Consider the following 12495-nt stretch of genomic DNA (forward strand, 5'->3'; position numbering starts at 1 on the left):
CCCCTCCCCCATCCGGCCCCGGCGCGAGCCTCTGCCGCAGCAGCTCCGTTTTCACGCGCATCTCGTTTTTGTGTGTGTGTTTTTGTTTTTTGTTTTTGTTTTTTGTTTCAGAGAATTGGAAGCTAAAGCTACCAAAGACGTAGAAAGAAATCTTAGCAGGTAAGATGGGCGAGCTTTGCATCTCCCGCCCCATGATAATCGTGTATTTTTACTGCGATTCGCCCTTTCTGGGTTGAGAAGTTCCCCCGTGTCATTTTCTTCCGCACCCAGAGAGCAGACATTCGGGAGAAGCGGCCTGGGGGGAATACTGGAGGGATTGCGGGGAGATGCGTAATTACGCGTGTTTCTTTCTTTAAAAAAAAAAAAAAAAGCGCAAAGCAATTCTTGTAAACTTAGTTAAAGCATTCTCACCCTTTTAGAATTTAATTAGGGGACTTGTGCATTAATTACTATTGTAAATGGTTGCAGGCATTGTGTGACTCATGATTGAGGCGGCCCTTATGGCGGGCTGTCAAACTGTTTTGGCTTCCCCGTTATTACTTTGTAGTTTAAATTGTTGCCTTTATGAAAAGATACTATGTGTTCGCATTTTCTTCCCCCCACCCCCCCAACACATTGTAGTCAGGCGGATTCTGTTGCATTGGAAACAGTTTTGTCCTTGAACTTTACCAAGCATAAGCTGCGTTTTGTTTTCCTTTGAAACTCCGTTTCTGTCAGTGTTCGGTGTGTGCTCTTTTTATCAGCCGGTAAAATAATTAAAAATCTTTTCTCCGGAAGAGGTTATCGTTCCTGTTGGGCCTTCTTGGGCCCTGCTGCTTTTGCATCACCGCGAAGGGAGGAGTTTTTTTTTTTTTTTAAACAATGTCTTTATGGAATGGAAATATTTAGCTTCATTGAGCTGTAATTGCTTAAGCATCAAGGAATTGTACTGTATTTAATTCCTTTTCACATTCATTTTCTTTCCTACCGTCTTTTCCTTTCTTATTCACCTTTTTCTTTTGCATCATATTGGGACACTCAGGGAAACTTAGCCAGTTAACCAAATCCGTGAATAGCTTTTTTTTTCTTATTTTTTTTCACTTGTTGAGAATAAAATAAAATTTCTCTTATCTCAGGTTTTAATGTAGTTTGCTCTTGATTATTGCAGGTTTTAGGTTTACATTGGGGTTTTTAACACTCACATTTCAAATCGTCTAAATATTTTGCACTGTGTAGAATTGTTCCAAATTGCTGGCCTATTGAGTTTCATAAGATACTAATCTGTTCAGGTGATCGTTAAAGAATGTATTCAGATGGTGAAGGATAGGCATCATTGGTTTACCCAGTAAGGGATTCTCTGTTACTCAGAATAATTATGGAATCATTTAAAGGAAATTAAGTCTGACATCACTGACTATTTGTGGTGTATTTACATAAATTTTGTTGTCAAAATCTAGTAAGGAAATGTTAAGATATGGAAACATTAAAGAAAACAGGTTGAGCCATTAAAGTGTAGTATCAGCAGAACAGAGCTTAGAGGTCTATTTCTCCTTCCATTTTTGTTTTGTCAGGTAACTGTATCAGTTTAATTCCTATGAAGGTGTTCTAGTACTTGATTAAAAATTGTCTGTACCACAGGTATAATTTTAATAGTAGATAGAACTCGAGTCTCTAGGTTGGCTATTTATCAGAGTTTGAATTCCAGCTCTGCTACTTGCAATATGACCTTGACTCTTGGCAAGTCACTTAACCTCTCTCTGTCCAATCTATAAAACGAGCGGCTTGGGCCAGCCAGTTGCTGAGGTCTGTTAGGCCCTTTGGGTTACATAAAAAGAAGTAAAGTGGTGTCCATGTCCACAGAGGGCATGTACAGTCTAATAGACTATCGTAAGTACATAAATAACAGTAATACTAGGTAGATGACGTAGGAATCAAAAGATACCATCCCATTCATGTGCTTGAGGATATTCAGTTGGTCAGAAGGCATGAAAGGAAAAACAAATATCAAAGAGATTGTAAGGCAATGTGTACTAAGGATCCAGTGAGGGGGGAGCATTTCGTGCAGGTTAAAAGTGTTCTGAGGAAAGAGAGAAGTGATTAAGTGGGCAGATGGTTCCTTCAACTCCATCTCTAGCTGTGTTTGCTTTTTCACAAAAAAGAATGTATCTGTCTTTACCTATTAGTGCTCTCCCCAGGAAATCAAGGCATTGTATTCATTGAGTAACCATTTTTTAAGCATTTTCAATATTTCAAATGCGGGACTGGGCACTAAGCCAGGGAAGAATGTAAGTAGTTAAATTTATTGTTTACTCACTATGTGCCTGGCACAGTTTTCCTAAGATTTTACATGGACTCATCTGATCCTTGAAAAACCCTGTGAGGTAGGTAGTATTGTTATCTCCATTTTACAGATGTAGAATTTGAGGTATAAGGTGGTTAAGTAACTTGGAGGAGACCATATCACTGGTAATTGGAGTAACTTTTTAGGCTTTGAACTTGAAAAATTGGAAAATTTCTTTTGGTAGGCAGAACCCACAGATGCATGCAATACTTCTAGATCCGTTTCTCAATCTTGGCACTTGACATTTTGGACCAGATAATTTACTATTGTGAGGGTTGTTCTGTGCATCACAGGATGTTCAGCATCCGCAGTAGCACACCCTGCCCAATTGTGACAATCAAAAATGCTTTCAGATATTGCTATATGTCCCTGGGTGTGGCGCAAAAGTCGACCCTGGCTGAGAACCACTGCTCTAGATCTTCATTAGGAATTGTAATGTGAAAGCCTCCGACTTTTAGATATTGAGTTAATTTAAACATCTTTTGGCCGAGTGCTGTGGCTCACACCTATAATCCCAGCACTTTGGGAGGCCGAGGCAGGTGGATTGCTTGAGGTCAGGAGTTCGAGACCAGCCTGGCCAACATAGTGAAACCCCATTTCTACTAAAAATACAAAAATTAGTTGGGCATGGTGGCGTGCGCCTGTAATCCCATCTACTCGGGAAGCTGAGGCAGGAGAATCACTTGAACCCGGGAGGCAGAGAGCCGAGATCATGCCACTGCACTCCAGCCTGCTCGACAGAGTGAAACTGTCTGAAAAAAGGAAAAAAAAGTCTTTTATTAACATGGAAGCCCAGACCCTATTATGCAGATCCTCAGTTTGGAAGCTCTGGTTTCTGAATGTCAAAGATGTGTTGCCATTCTCCTTTTACTCTACTAAGCTGCAAATCCTCAAGACCGTGTGCCTGCTGGTAGAAGTGCCAGTTAAACATTGGCACAAGTAATAAATGTAGTTTACTATCATAGGTAAACTGTATTTTAAAATTCACAGTTGGCCATTAAAATTGTCACATTATGTTAGTATCATGGGAGCCATAATGTCTACGTGAGGGCGATACCATTATAACTGAACTTTGAAGAATCAATTTTGAAGGGCAGAGAAAAGGGCATTGTAAGAACAACAGCATAAGTAAGGACACAAAAATCCAGAAAGTACAGGAGATTTTGATATTGCAGTGTGTAGTTCAGGTTATATAAAGTATTTGTAGCAAACTGGTTGAGGCCAGATGTAGAGGTTCTTGAATGTCAGGTTGAGGAACTTGTGCATAAAGTTTTAGGTATGGGAGCTATTGCGTGCTTTTTGTTGGGTACTGATGTGATAGAATAGTCTTCTTGTCTGGAATTACTAACCAGGTGTATTTATGGGAGAAAACTAGCGATCTAGGCAAGAGGCAATGGAGGCCTGAATTGAAGTGGTGGCAAAGAGAGGTGAGTGAGGCTGGACCCAGTGGCTGACACCTGTAATCCCAGCACTTCGGGAGGCCAAGGCAGGAGGATTGAGCCCAGGAGTTTGAGACCAGCCTGTGCAACATGATAGACCCTGCCTCTACAAAAAAATTTTAAAAAATTAACTGGGTATGGTGGTGTGCACCTGTAGTCCCAGCTGCTTGGGAGGCTGAGGTGGGAAGTTGCTTGAGCCCAGGAGTTTGAGGCTGCAGTGAGCTGAGTTTGTGCCACTGCATTCCAGCCTGGGCAACAGAGTGAAAAAAAAAGAAAGGAAAAAAAGAGGAGTGTATAAGATACTGCGGAAGTTAAGAATCTGGGATTTAACAGCTGATTAGGTGTCAGAGGAGTTAAAAATACATAGGGACCTTCATCTTGGGTGAATGAGAGTTTGACCCAACCTCTGAACAGAATAGAAGTCAGAGCAGAAATAGGAGTTCGGGGAGAGAAGATGCTAAGTTGCATTTTGCAATTGTAAAAAAAAAATCTGTCAGTACTGGTCTAGACCAGTTGAACTCAACTGGTCTAGTCTGAAAAAATATTTTGGAGGCCAGAATCATAGAATCATTGAATATTTAGAGCTGGACTGTGACTTTAGATGGAGATCAGCCAGCATTCTCACTTCTTCATTTCTCAAGTGAGAAAGCTATGGTTGAAACAGATTCAGTAACTTAATGCAAGTTTATATTCTCTATCAAGTGACAGAGCTGGGATTTAAACAGGCCTTTTGACTCTAATTCTAGCATTATTCCCATTGTGCAGTATTTTATTTTATATTGCACAATAGATAAAATATAATTTTGTTTTGTCCTTTTTTTTCCTAAAAGAGTGAAAGCCATTATCTCACTATGTTATGTCCATTGCGATGACTTTACTATCATGTACTAAATGTGTTTAAAGAAGTTAACTTCACGTTATGCTGATTTGTCCCCCCATAAACCAACTGTATGTCTCATACAACAAAAGTTGTTAAAGGTGCTATATACCATATAATGTTGCATCTAAACTGGGACTCTTGTCTGAGATGCTTTTGCCTGGGACAAATGCTATATTAGAAATGACTAGGACAGGCCATGTGTGGTCCCAGCACTTTGGGAGCCGAGGCAGGTGGATCATTTGAGGTCAGGAATTCAAGGCCAGCTTGGCCAACATGGTGAGACCCCATCTCTACTAAAAATACAAAAATTAGCCAGATGTGGTGGCATGCACCTGTAATCCCAGCTATTTGGGAGGCTAAGACAGGAGGATCTGAACCTGAGTGGTGGAGGTTGCAGTGAGCTGAGATTGTGCCATTGCACTCCAGCCTCTGCAACAGAATGAAACTCCGTTTCGAAAGAAAGAAAGAAAAGAAATGACTAGGACAGCAGGAGTATCTCCGTAGCTAAGGTGGATCCCACTCATGCAATTCATCAACCTTTGTCTGAAAAAAAAAAAAATCTGATTTGGTTAACCTTTTCTTTTGCTTTGCTGTGATATGGTTTGCAGGCCAGCGCATGCATATTGCTATAGGTTAGTGCAAAAGTTAGTTGTGGTTTTTGCCCATTTTTAATGTACAAACCTAATATGTTTTTTTTCTAGCTTAATTTGGCAAATAAGTGGTAAATCACTTGATAGAATAAATTAATCTCAAACTGTAAGCTTAATTTAAAAATGTGTAATAACCCTCTGGAAAATTTGAATATAAACATAAAAAGAATGCCATTCTGTAAGCTGTTTTGATTTTTGGCATCTGAAATATCTGAAAGTATCAATTGCAAAACATCTTTACAATTTTAATGATAACTGCAAAAATATTGCCCATGATTGGAAAGACTAAAATGGTATGCGTTATATGTATTCTGTTCAGACTAATGCATGATTAAGTCTCTCACTGAAAAAACAGAAATCCCTGTCTCATTTAAAATTTTTTTTTTTTTTTTTTGAGACGGAGTCTCGCTCTGTCACCCAGGCTGGAGTGCTGTGGCCAGATCTCAGCTCACTGCAAGCTCCGCCTCCCGGGTTCACGCCATTCTCCTGCCTCAGCCTCCCGAGTAGCTGGGACTACAGGCGCCCCCACGTCGCCTGGCTAGTTTTTTGTAGTTTTTAGTAGAGACGGGGTTTCACCGTGTTAGCCAGGATGGTCTCGATCTCCTGACCTCGTGATCCGCCCGTCTCGGCCTCCCAAAGTGCTGGGATTACAGGCTTGAGCCACCGCGCCCGGCCTCATTTAAAAATTTTTAAAAATTGGTGGTGCACGGTGACTCATGCCTGTAATCCCAGCACTTTGGGAGGCTGAGGTGAGCAGATCACTGGAGGTCAGGAGTTAGTTCGACACCAGCCTGACCAACGTGGTGAAACCCCATCTTTACTAAAAATACAAAAATTAGCCTGGCATGGTGGCACATGCCTGTAATCCCAGCTACTTGGGAGGGTGAGGGAGGAGAATCGCTTGAACTTGGCAGGCGGGGGTTGCAGTGAGCCAAAATTGCGCCATTGCACTCCAGCCTAGCCTGGGCACAAAAGCAAAACTCTGTCTCAAGTAAATAAATAAATAAATAATCATTCTGACCTTAAGCAGAATTGCAAAAATGTTGCAACAAATACCTGTGTCTCTTTACCTAGTTTTAATGATTATTAGTATTTTGCCACGTTTGTTCTATCATGACATTGAACACCAAAATATGGCAGTAGGTATCTCACAGAATAAGGGCATCCTACCTAACAACAATCAAGAGATCACCCACAGGAAGTTTAACTTTACAATACTGTCTGGTCCCTATTCAGAGTTTCCCAATTTTCTCGATTTTTTTTTTTTAAGTTATATTTGTTCTTTCACTCAGTTCTGCATCCTGGGTTGCATTTAGTTGTGTCTGAAGTTTCTCTTACATTAGGAGCATTTTCCTGCCCTTTTCTGCTTCTCTCATGACAATGCCATTTTGAAATAGTCCAGTCTAGTAGTTTTTGCAGACTGAAATTTACATTTTTTGCGTCTTGTCTGTATGATAAGGTTCAGGTTGACCCTTTTTGGCAGGAGTATCCCATAGGTGATGATGTGTTTGTCTTCAGTATTCCCTCTCCACAGCATTTTGAAGTAAATTAACCGAAAGGTTATCCAGTACTGTCACTTCTACACTGACTTGGTGTTTCTTTCATTTTAGGAAATGCCAAACAGTTGGTTTAAACTGAGGTGTAATTTTAAATATTTGAGGATACAGTAATTACAAGCCTTTGTATTTAAATCGATCGGCCATAATGATTACTGCTTTTATGAAGATTTATGCTGAAGGTAGCTCCCTTACTGTGGGACATAAAAGTTGCTTGTTTTCAGCTTTGACCAGTGATGAACTGATAACCCTGGTAGGAAAATGAAACATTGGGGCCGGGCTTGTAATACACTTTCTTGAAAGAATGCCTCATTGAAATTAGAGGGGCACGGTGCCACCAGACCAAGGGTTCTCATCCCGATTCTACAGAGGGACCACAGGTATTATGAAGTATTTTGCAAAATTGAATGTATGCTAAAATAAAAAAAAAAACACAACAAAAGCAGATACAGTCCTTAGTGCTCATTGGATCTCAAAGGGTCATTACTCCTCAAAGATTAAGAAACTGCTTCGTTATGAGGAGGTTGTCAGAGGAGCTGGATAGTATCAATAAGAGGAAGATGTTTGAGATTCAAAAGGAAGTAATATTCGACTAAGGCATAGCTTCTTTCCATCTTACAAAAAAGCCACCCATGAAAATAAATATAGTTTAAATTTCCTATTTAAGATGTCTTATTTTAAAAGTGATTTGCATACTCTGTGTGTTTGAGTTGGCTATGAAGCAGGAATCCTAGCATTTCCACTCTTGTAACTAGGGAAAAGCATTTTGAATTTTTAGCAGTAGTATATTATGTGATGATGACTCAGCTGACTTCCCATTTTAAATGGAATGTTCAAAACAGATTGAAACCTGGTTGAGGAATTTTATACTTTGAACCTTACAAGATATTTTCTGCAAACAGTGACTGATTGGATTTTGTATAATAACAAACAAGATTAAACCAACTCAGTTGTTTTGTTGTTCTTATTAGTGGTTTTCAGTCAGGGAGCATTTATTGAGCTGTTTGCTGCAATAATATTGAATAGTTTTAGAGTTATGACGTCTGTGTTTTGTTGACTTTGGTCCTTTCTCCCATTCTTTTGACGTTTCCCTAAAACACATGTGTGCACAGACGGGAGAAAATGGTAGTTAAGTATGTGCTGATTTTAAATGTCCTTCTAAATATCATTTATTCCTTGATCATTGACTATATAAATGATGTAAGAGAAATATGTTTTGTATGTTATTCCACTTGTGAATCCCTTTGCAATGTGAGGCATATAGTGAAAATCTTACCTTTTAAAGATAGGGTCATAAAATGTGCATTCTTTACACTGCTGCAGGTTAATCGTCCTCAAGCCATGTTTATGAGGCCTGTCAGTCACTATTTCTTAGAAACCTTTGTTAGCTCTTCCCCAGTGACTCTCAGCTTATCAGTTTTGCCTTCCACCTTTTACCCTGTCCCCAATTCTTCCTTCTCTGAATGTACCCTTCAATTTCTCTCTCAACTTTTAAATAACAGCTTTATTCAGATAAAATTCCCATACGATAAAATTCACCCCTTTAAAGTCCACAAAGTGTATGATTTAATGGTTTTTAGTTTATTCACAGAGTTGTGCAGTCAGCACCACCATCTAATTCTAGAATTTTCACCCCTTCACCCAAAAGCCCCATAATAGCAGCCACTCCCCATTTGTCCCTTCCCCCCAGCCTCTGGCAACCACTAATCTACATTCTATTGTAACTCTATGGATTTGCCTATTTTCGTTTAAGTGGAATCATACCATATGATTCTTTTGTACCTGACTTGTCTTATTTAGTGTAATGTTTCCAAGATTCATCCATCACATCGCATATATCCTTTATTCCTTTTTATGGGCAAATAAATGTCATTGTACGGCTGTTGCCCATTTTGTTAGTCCATTCGTCAGTTAATGGGCATTTGGGCTGTTTTTTACTTTGGGGCTTTTATGAATAATATTGCTATGAACATTTATGTACAAATGTTTGTGTGGACATATATTTTCAATTCTATTGGTTATACACCTAGGGGTGGAATTGCTGGTTCATATGGTAACTCTGTTTAACTTTTTGTTTGTGTTGTTTTGTTTTGTTTTTTGAGACAGACTCCCTCTGTTGCCCAGGCTGAAGTTCATTGGCGCAATCTCAGCTCACTACAACCTCCCACCTCCCAGGCTCAAGTCATCCTCCCACCTCTGCCTCCCAGGTAGCTGGGACTGCAGGCGCATGCCACCGTGCCTGGCTAATTTTTTGTATATTTTGTAGAGATAGGGTTTCACTGTGTTGCTCAGCCTCTATTTAACTTTTTGAGGAACTGCCAGACTGTTTGCAAAGCAGCTGCACAGTTTTACATTCTCATCAGCAATGTATGGAGGCGCTGGTTTCTCCACATCCTTTCCATTGCTAGCATTTGTTAGGGTTCTTGTTTCTGATTTTAGCCATCCTAATGGATGTAAAGTGGTATCTCATTGTGGTTTTGATTTACATTTTCCTAATGGCTAAAGATTAGAATCTTTTCATGTCCTTATTGGCCATTCGTATATCTGATCTGAGAAATGACCATTCAGATTCTTCTCCCATTTTTAAATTAGGTGATATTTTTTGTCATTGAAAAAGATCTTTATATGGCTTAGATACAAGTCCCTTATTAGATACATGATTTACAGGTATTTTTTTCCTATTTTGTGGCTTTTGTTTTTATTTATTGTGTTTTTTTTTTGTTTTTTTTGAGACAGAGTCTCGCTCTGTTGCCCAGGCTGGAGTGCAGTGGCATGATCTCAGCTCACCGCAGACTCCACCTGCCAGGTTGAAGCATTTCTCCTCCCTCAGCCTCCTAAGTAACTGGGATTACAGGCACCCACCACCACACCTGACTAATTTTTGTGTTTTTAATAGAGACAGAGTTTCACTATGTTGGCCAGGCCGGCCTTGAACTCCTGGGCTTAAATGATCCACCCACCTCTGCCTCCCAAAGTGCTAGGATCCCAGGCATGAGCCACTGCGCGCAGTCTCTTTTCACTTTCTTGATGGAGCCCCTCGAAGCACAGAAATTTTTAATTTTGTAAATGTAGTTTACCATTATTTTTTTCTGTTACTGGTGTTGGCAACAAATCCAAGGACACAAAGATTTACTTGTATTCTAATAATTTTATAGTGTTAGTTCTTACGTTTAGTTCTGTAATTCATTTTGAGTTAAGTTTTGCCTATGGCATGAGGGCTCCAACTTCATTCTTGTTACATAGTTACCTATCCAGTTATTCCAGCTTCATTTGTTAGAAAGACTTTCATCTTGGCACGCTGTTGAAAGTCAAGTCACTTGATCATAAAATGAAGAATTATTTCTGGACTCTCAATTCTATACTGTTGATACTGTGTGTTCATCATTATGCCACTTCCACACTGTCTTGATTACTTCAGCTTTGTAATAAGTTTGAAATCAGTGTGAGCCTGCCTTCAAGACTGCATTGGCTAGATAACCAGAGACTAATTATTTAAAAAAATTTTTTTTTAAAGATTGCATTGACTATTCTGGTTGCATTTCTTGTGAATTTTTGGATAAGCTTGTCAATTTCAGCAAAAAGGCAGCTGAGATTTTGATAGGAACAGTGTTGAATATGTAGGCCAGTGTGGACGGTATTGCATTTTATAATATTAAGTCTTCCAGTTCACGAACATGGAATCTTTTTCTGTTTATTTAGGTCTTTAATTGCTTTCAAAGATGTTAGGTAGTTTTCAGTGTTTAATTGTGCTTTTGTGAAATTTATTCCTAAAACTTTTTGATGCTGTTGTAGATGGAATTGTTTTCTTGATTTACTCTGTGGGTTGTCCACTGCTACTGTATAGAAATACAATAGTTTTTTTTAAAGTTTTTTAAAAATTGTAAAACACGTAAAATTTACCATCTTACCCATTTTAAATGATGTAGTTTGGTGGCATTAAGTCCATTCACATTGTTGTGCAGCCATCACCACTATCCATCTCTGCATCTCTTCATCTTGTAAAACGGAAACTCTGTACCCGTTAAATCATAACTCCCTATTGCCTTCAACTCTTGGCAGCCACCATTCCACCTTCTGTCTCTATGCATTTGATTATTCTAGATACCTCATTAGTGGAGTCACAGAGTTTTTGAAAATCCTTTTGTGACTGGCTTATTTCACTTAGCATAGTGTCCTTAAGATTTGTCCGTATTATAGTGTGTGTCAGCCAATTGATTTTTGCATGTTGATACTGTGTCCTGTGGCTGTGCTGAACATGTTCATTAGTTCTAGTAGTCTTTATGTATATGGATTCATTCGGACTTTCTGTGTACAAGAGCCTGTCATCTGTGAATAGGGAGAGTTTTACATCTTTTCCAATTTTGGTGCATGCTTACTCACACATGCACTCTCTTTTTTCTGACTGGAACCTCCAGGTCAATGTTGAATAGGAAGTGGCAAAATCAGACATCCTTGTCTTGTTCCTAATCTTGAGGGAAAAGTATGCAGTCTTTATCATTATGTATGTTGTGAGCTGTGAGCCTTTATCAGATTAAGGAAGTTTTCTTTTATTCCTATTTTGAGTGTTTTTGTCTCACAAAATGATACTGGATTTTGTCAGATGCTTTTTCTGTGTCTCTTGAAATCATCATGTAGCTTTGTCCATTATTCTATTAACATGGTGTATATCGTTGATTTTCATGTTAAACCAACCTTGCATTCCTGGGATAAATCCACTTTGTGTAGTCCTGTTTGTATGTTGCTAGATTTGGTGTGTTAGTCTTTTGTTGAGGAGCTTTATGTTTGTATTCATAAGGGTTATTGGTCTGTAGATTTATCTTTTGATACCTTGGTTCTCTTTTGGTACCTGGTACCTGATTTGCTCTGGTTTGCAATCTGGGACCTTTAGCTGTTGGTTTTGCATCCACCTAATTCTGCATTGTGCTATAATAATTGTTTTTATGTATTCAGTTTTATTTTCTACTGTATACACTTCCTCCTTTGGTTGCAACCTTCTTTGCATCCTAACCTTAGTTTAGTGCAGTGCTATGTGCCTAGTCTCTCATGGCTAGCTATTAGTGTACACATTTTACATTTTATTTATTTATTTTTTTGGAGACATGTTCTTACTCTATTGCCCAGGCTGGAATACAGTGGCGTGATCGTGGCTCATTGTAGCATTGAATTCTTGGGCTCAGGTGATCCTTGTGCTTCAGCCTCCTGAGTAACTGGGACTAAAGGCATGTGCCTCTGTACCTGGCTAACTTTTTAGTTTTTGTAGAGACAGGGTCTTGCTATGTTGCCCAGGTTTGTCTCAAACTCCTGGCCTCAAGTGATCCTACCACCTTGGCCCTCCAAAGCACTGGGATTACAGGTGTGAGCCACCACACCTAGTCCGTGTACACCTGTTTTTTTTTGTTTTTTTTGTTGATTGAGACGAAGTCTTGCTCTGTCGCCCGGGCTGGAGTGCAGTGGCCGGATCTCAGCTCACTGCAAGCTTCGCCTCCCGGGTTTATGCCATTCTCCTGCCTTAGCCTCCCGAGTAGCTGGGACTACAGGCACCCGCCACCTCGCCTGGCTAGTTTTTTGTATTTTTTAGTAGAGACGGGTTTTCACCGTGTTAGCCAGGATGGTCTCGATCTCCTGACCTCGTGATCCGCCCGTCTCGGCC

At 39.6% G+C, this 12495-nt stretch overlaps 1 protein-coding gene across 1 annotated transcript in view; it reads left to right on the plus strand.

Annotated features, from left to right (window-relative positions):
• Positions 1 to 12495, plus strand: part of TNRC6A (trinucleotide repeat containing 6A) — a 101850-nt gene that overhangs the window by 425 nt on the left and 88930 nt on the right. The window contains exon 2 of the mRNA XM_011958265.1: positions 112 to 159. Coding sequence (XP_011813655.1) covers positions 112 to 159 — 48 coding nt within the window. The remainder of the gene's footprint in view (positions 1 to 111; positions 160 to 12495) is intronic.

Source organism: Colobus angolensis, unplaced genomic scaffold, assembly GCF_000951035.1.
Source record: "Colobus angolensis palliatus isolate OR3802 unplaced genomic scaffold, Cang.pa_1.0 Scaffold464, whole genome shotgun sequence".
NCBI lineage: Eukaryota > Metazoa > Chordata > Mammalia > Primates > Cercopithecidae > Colobus > Colobus angolensis.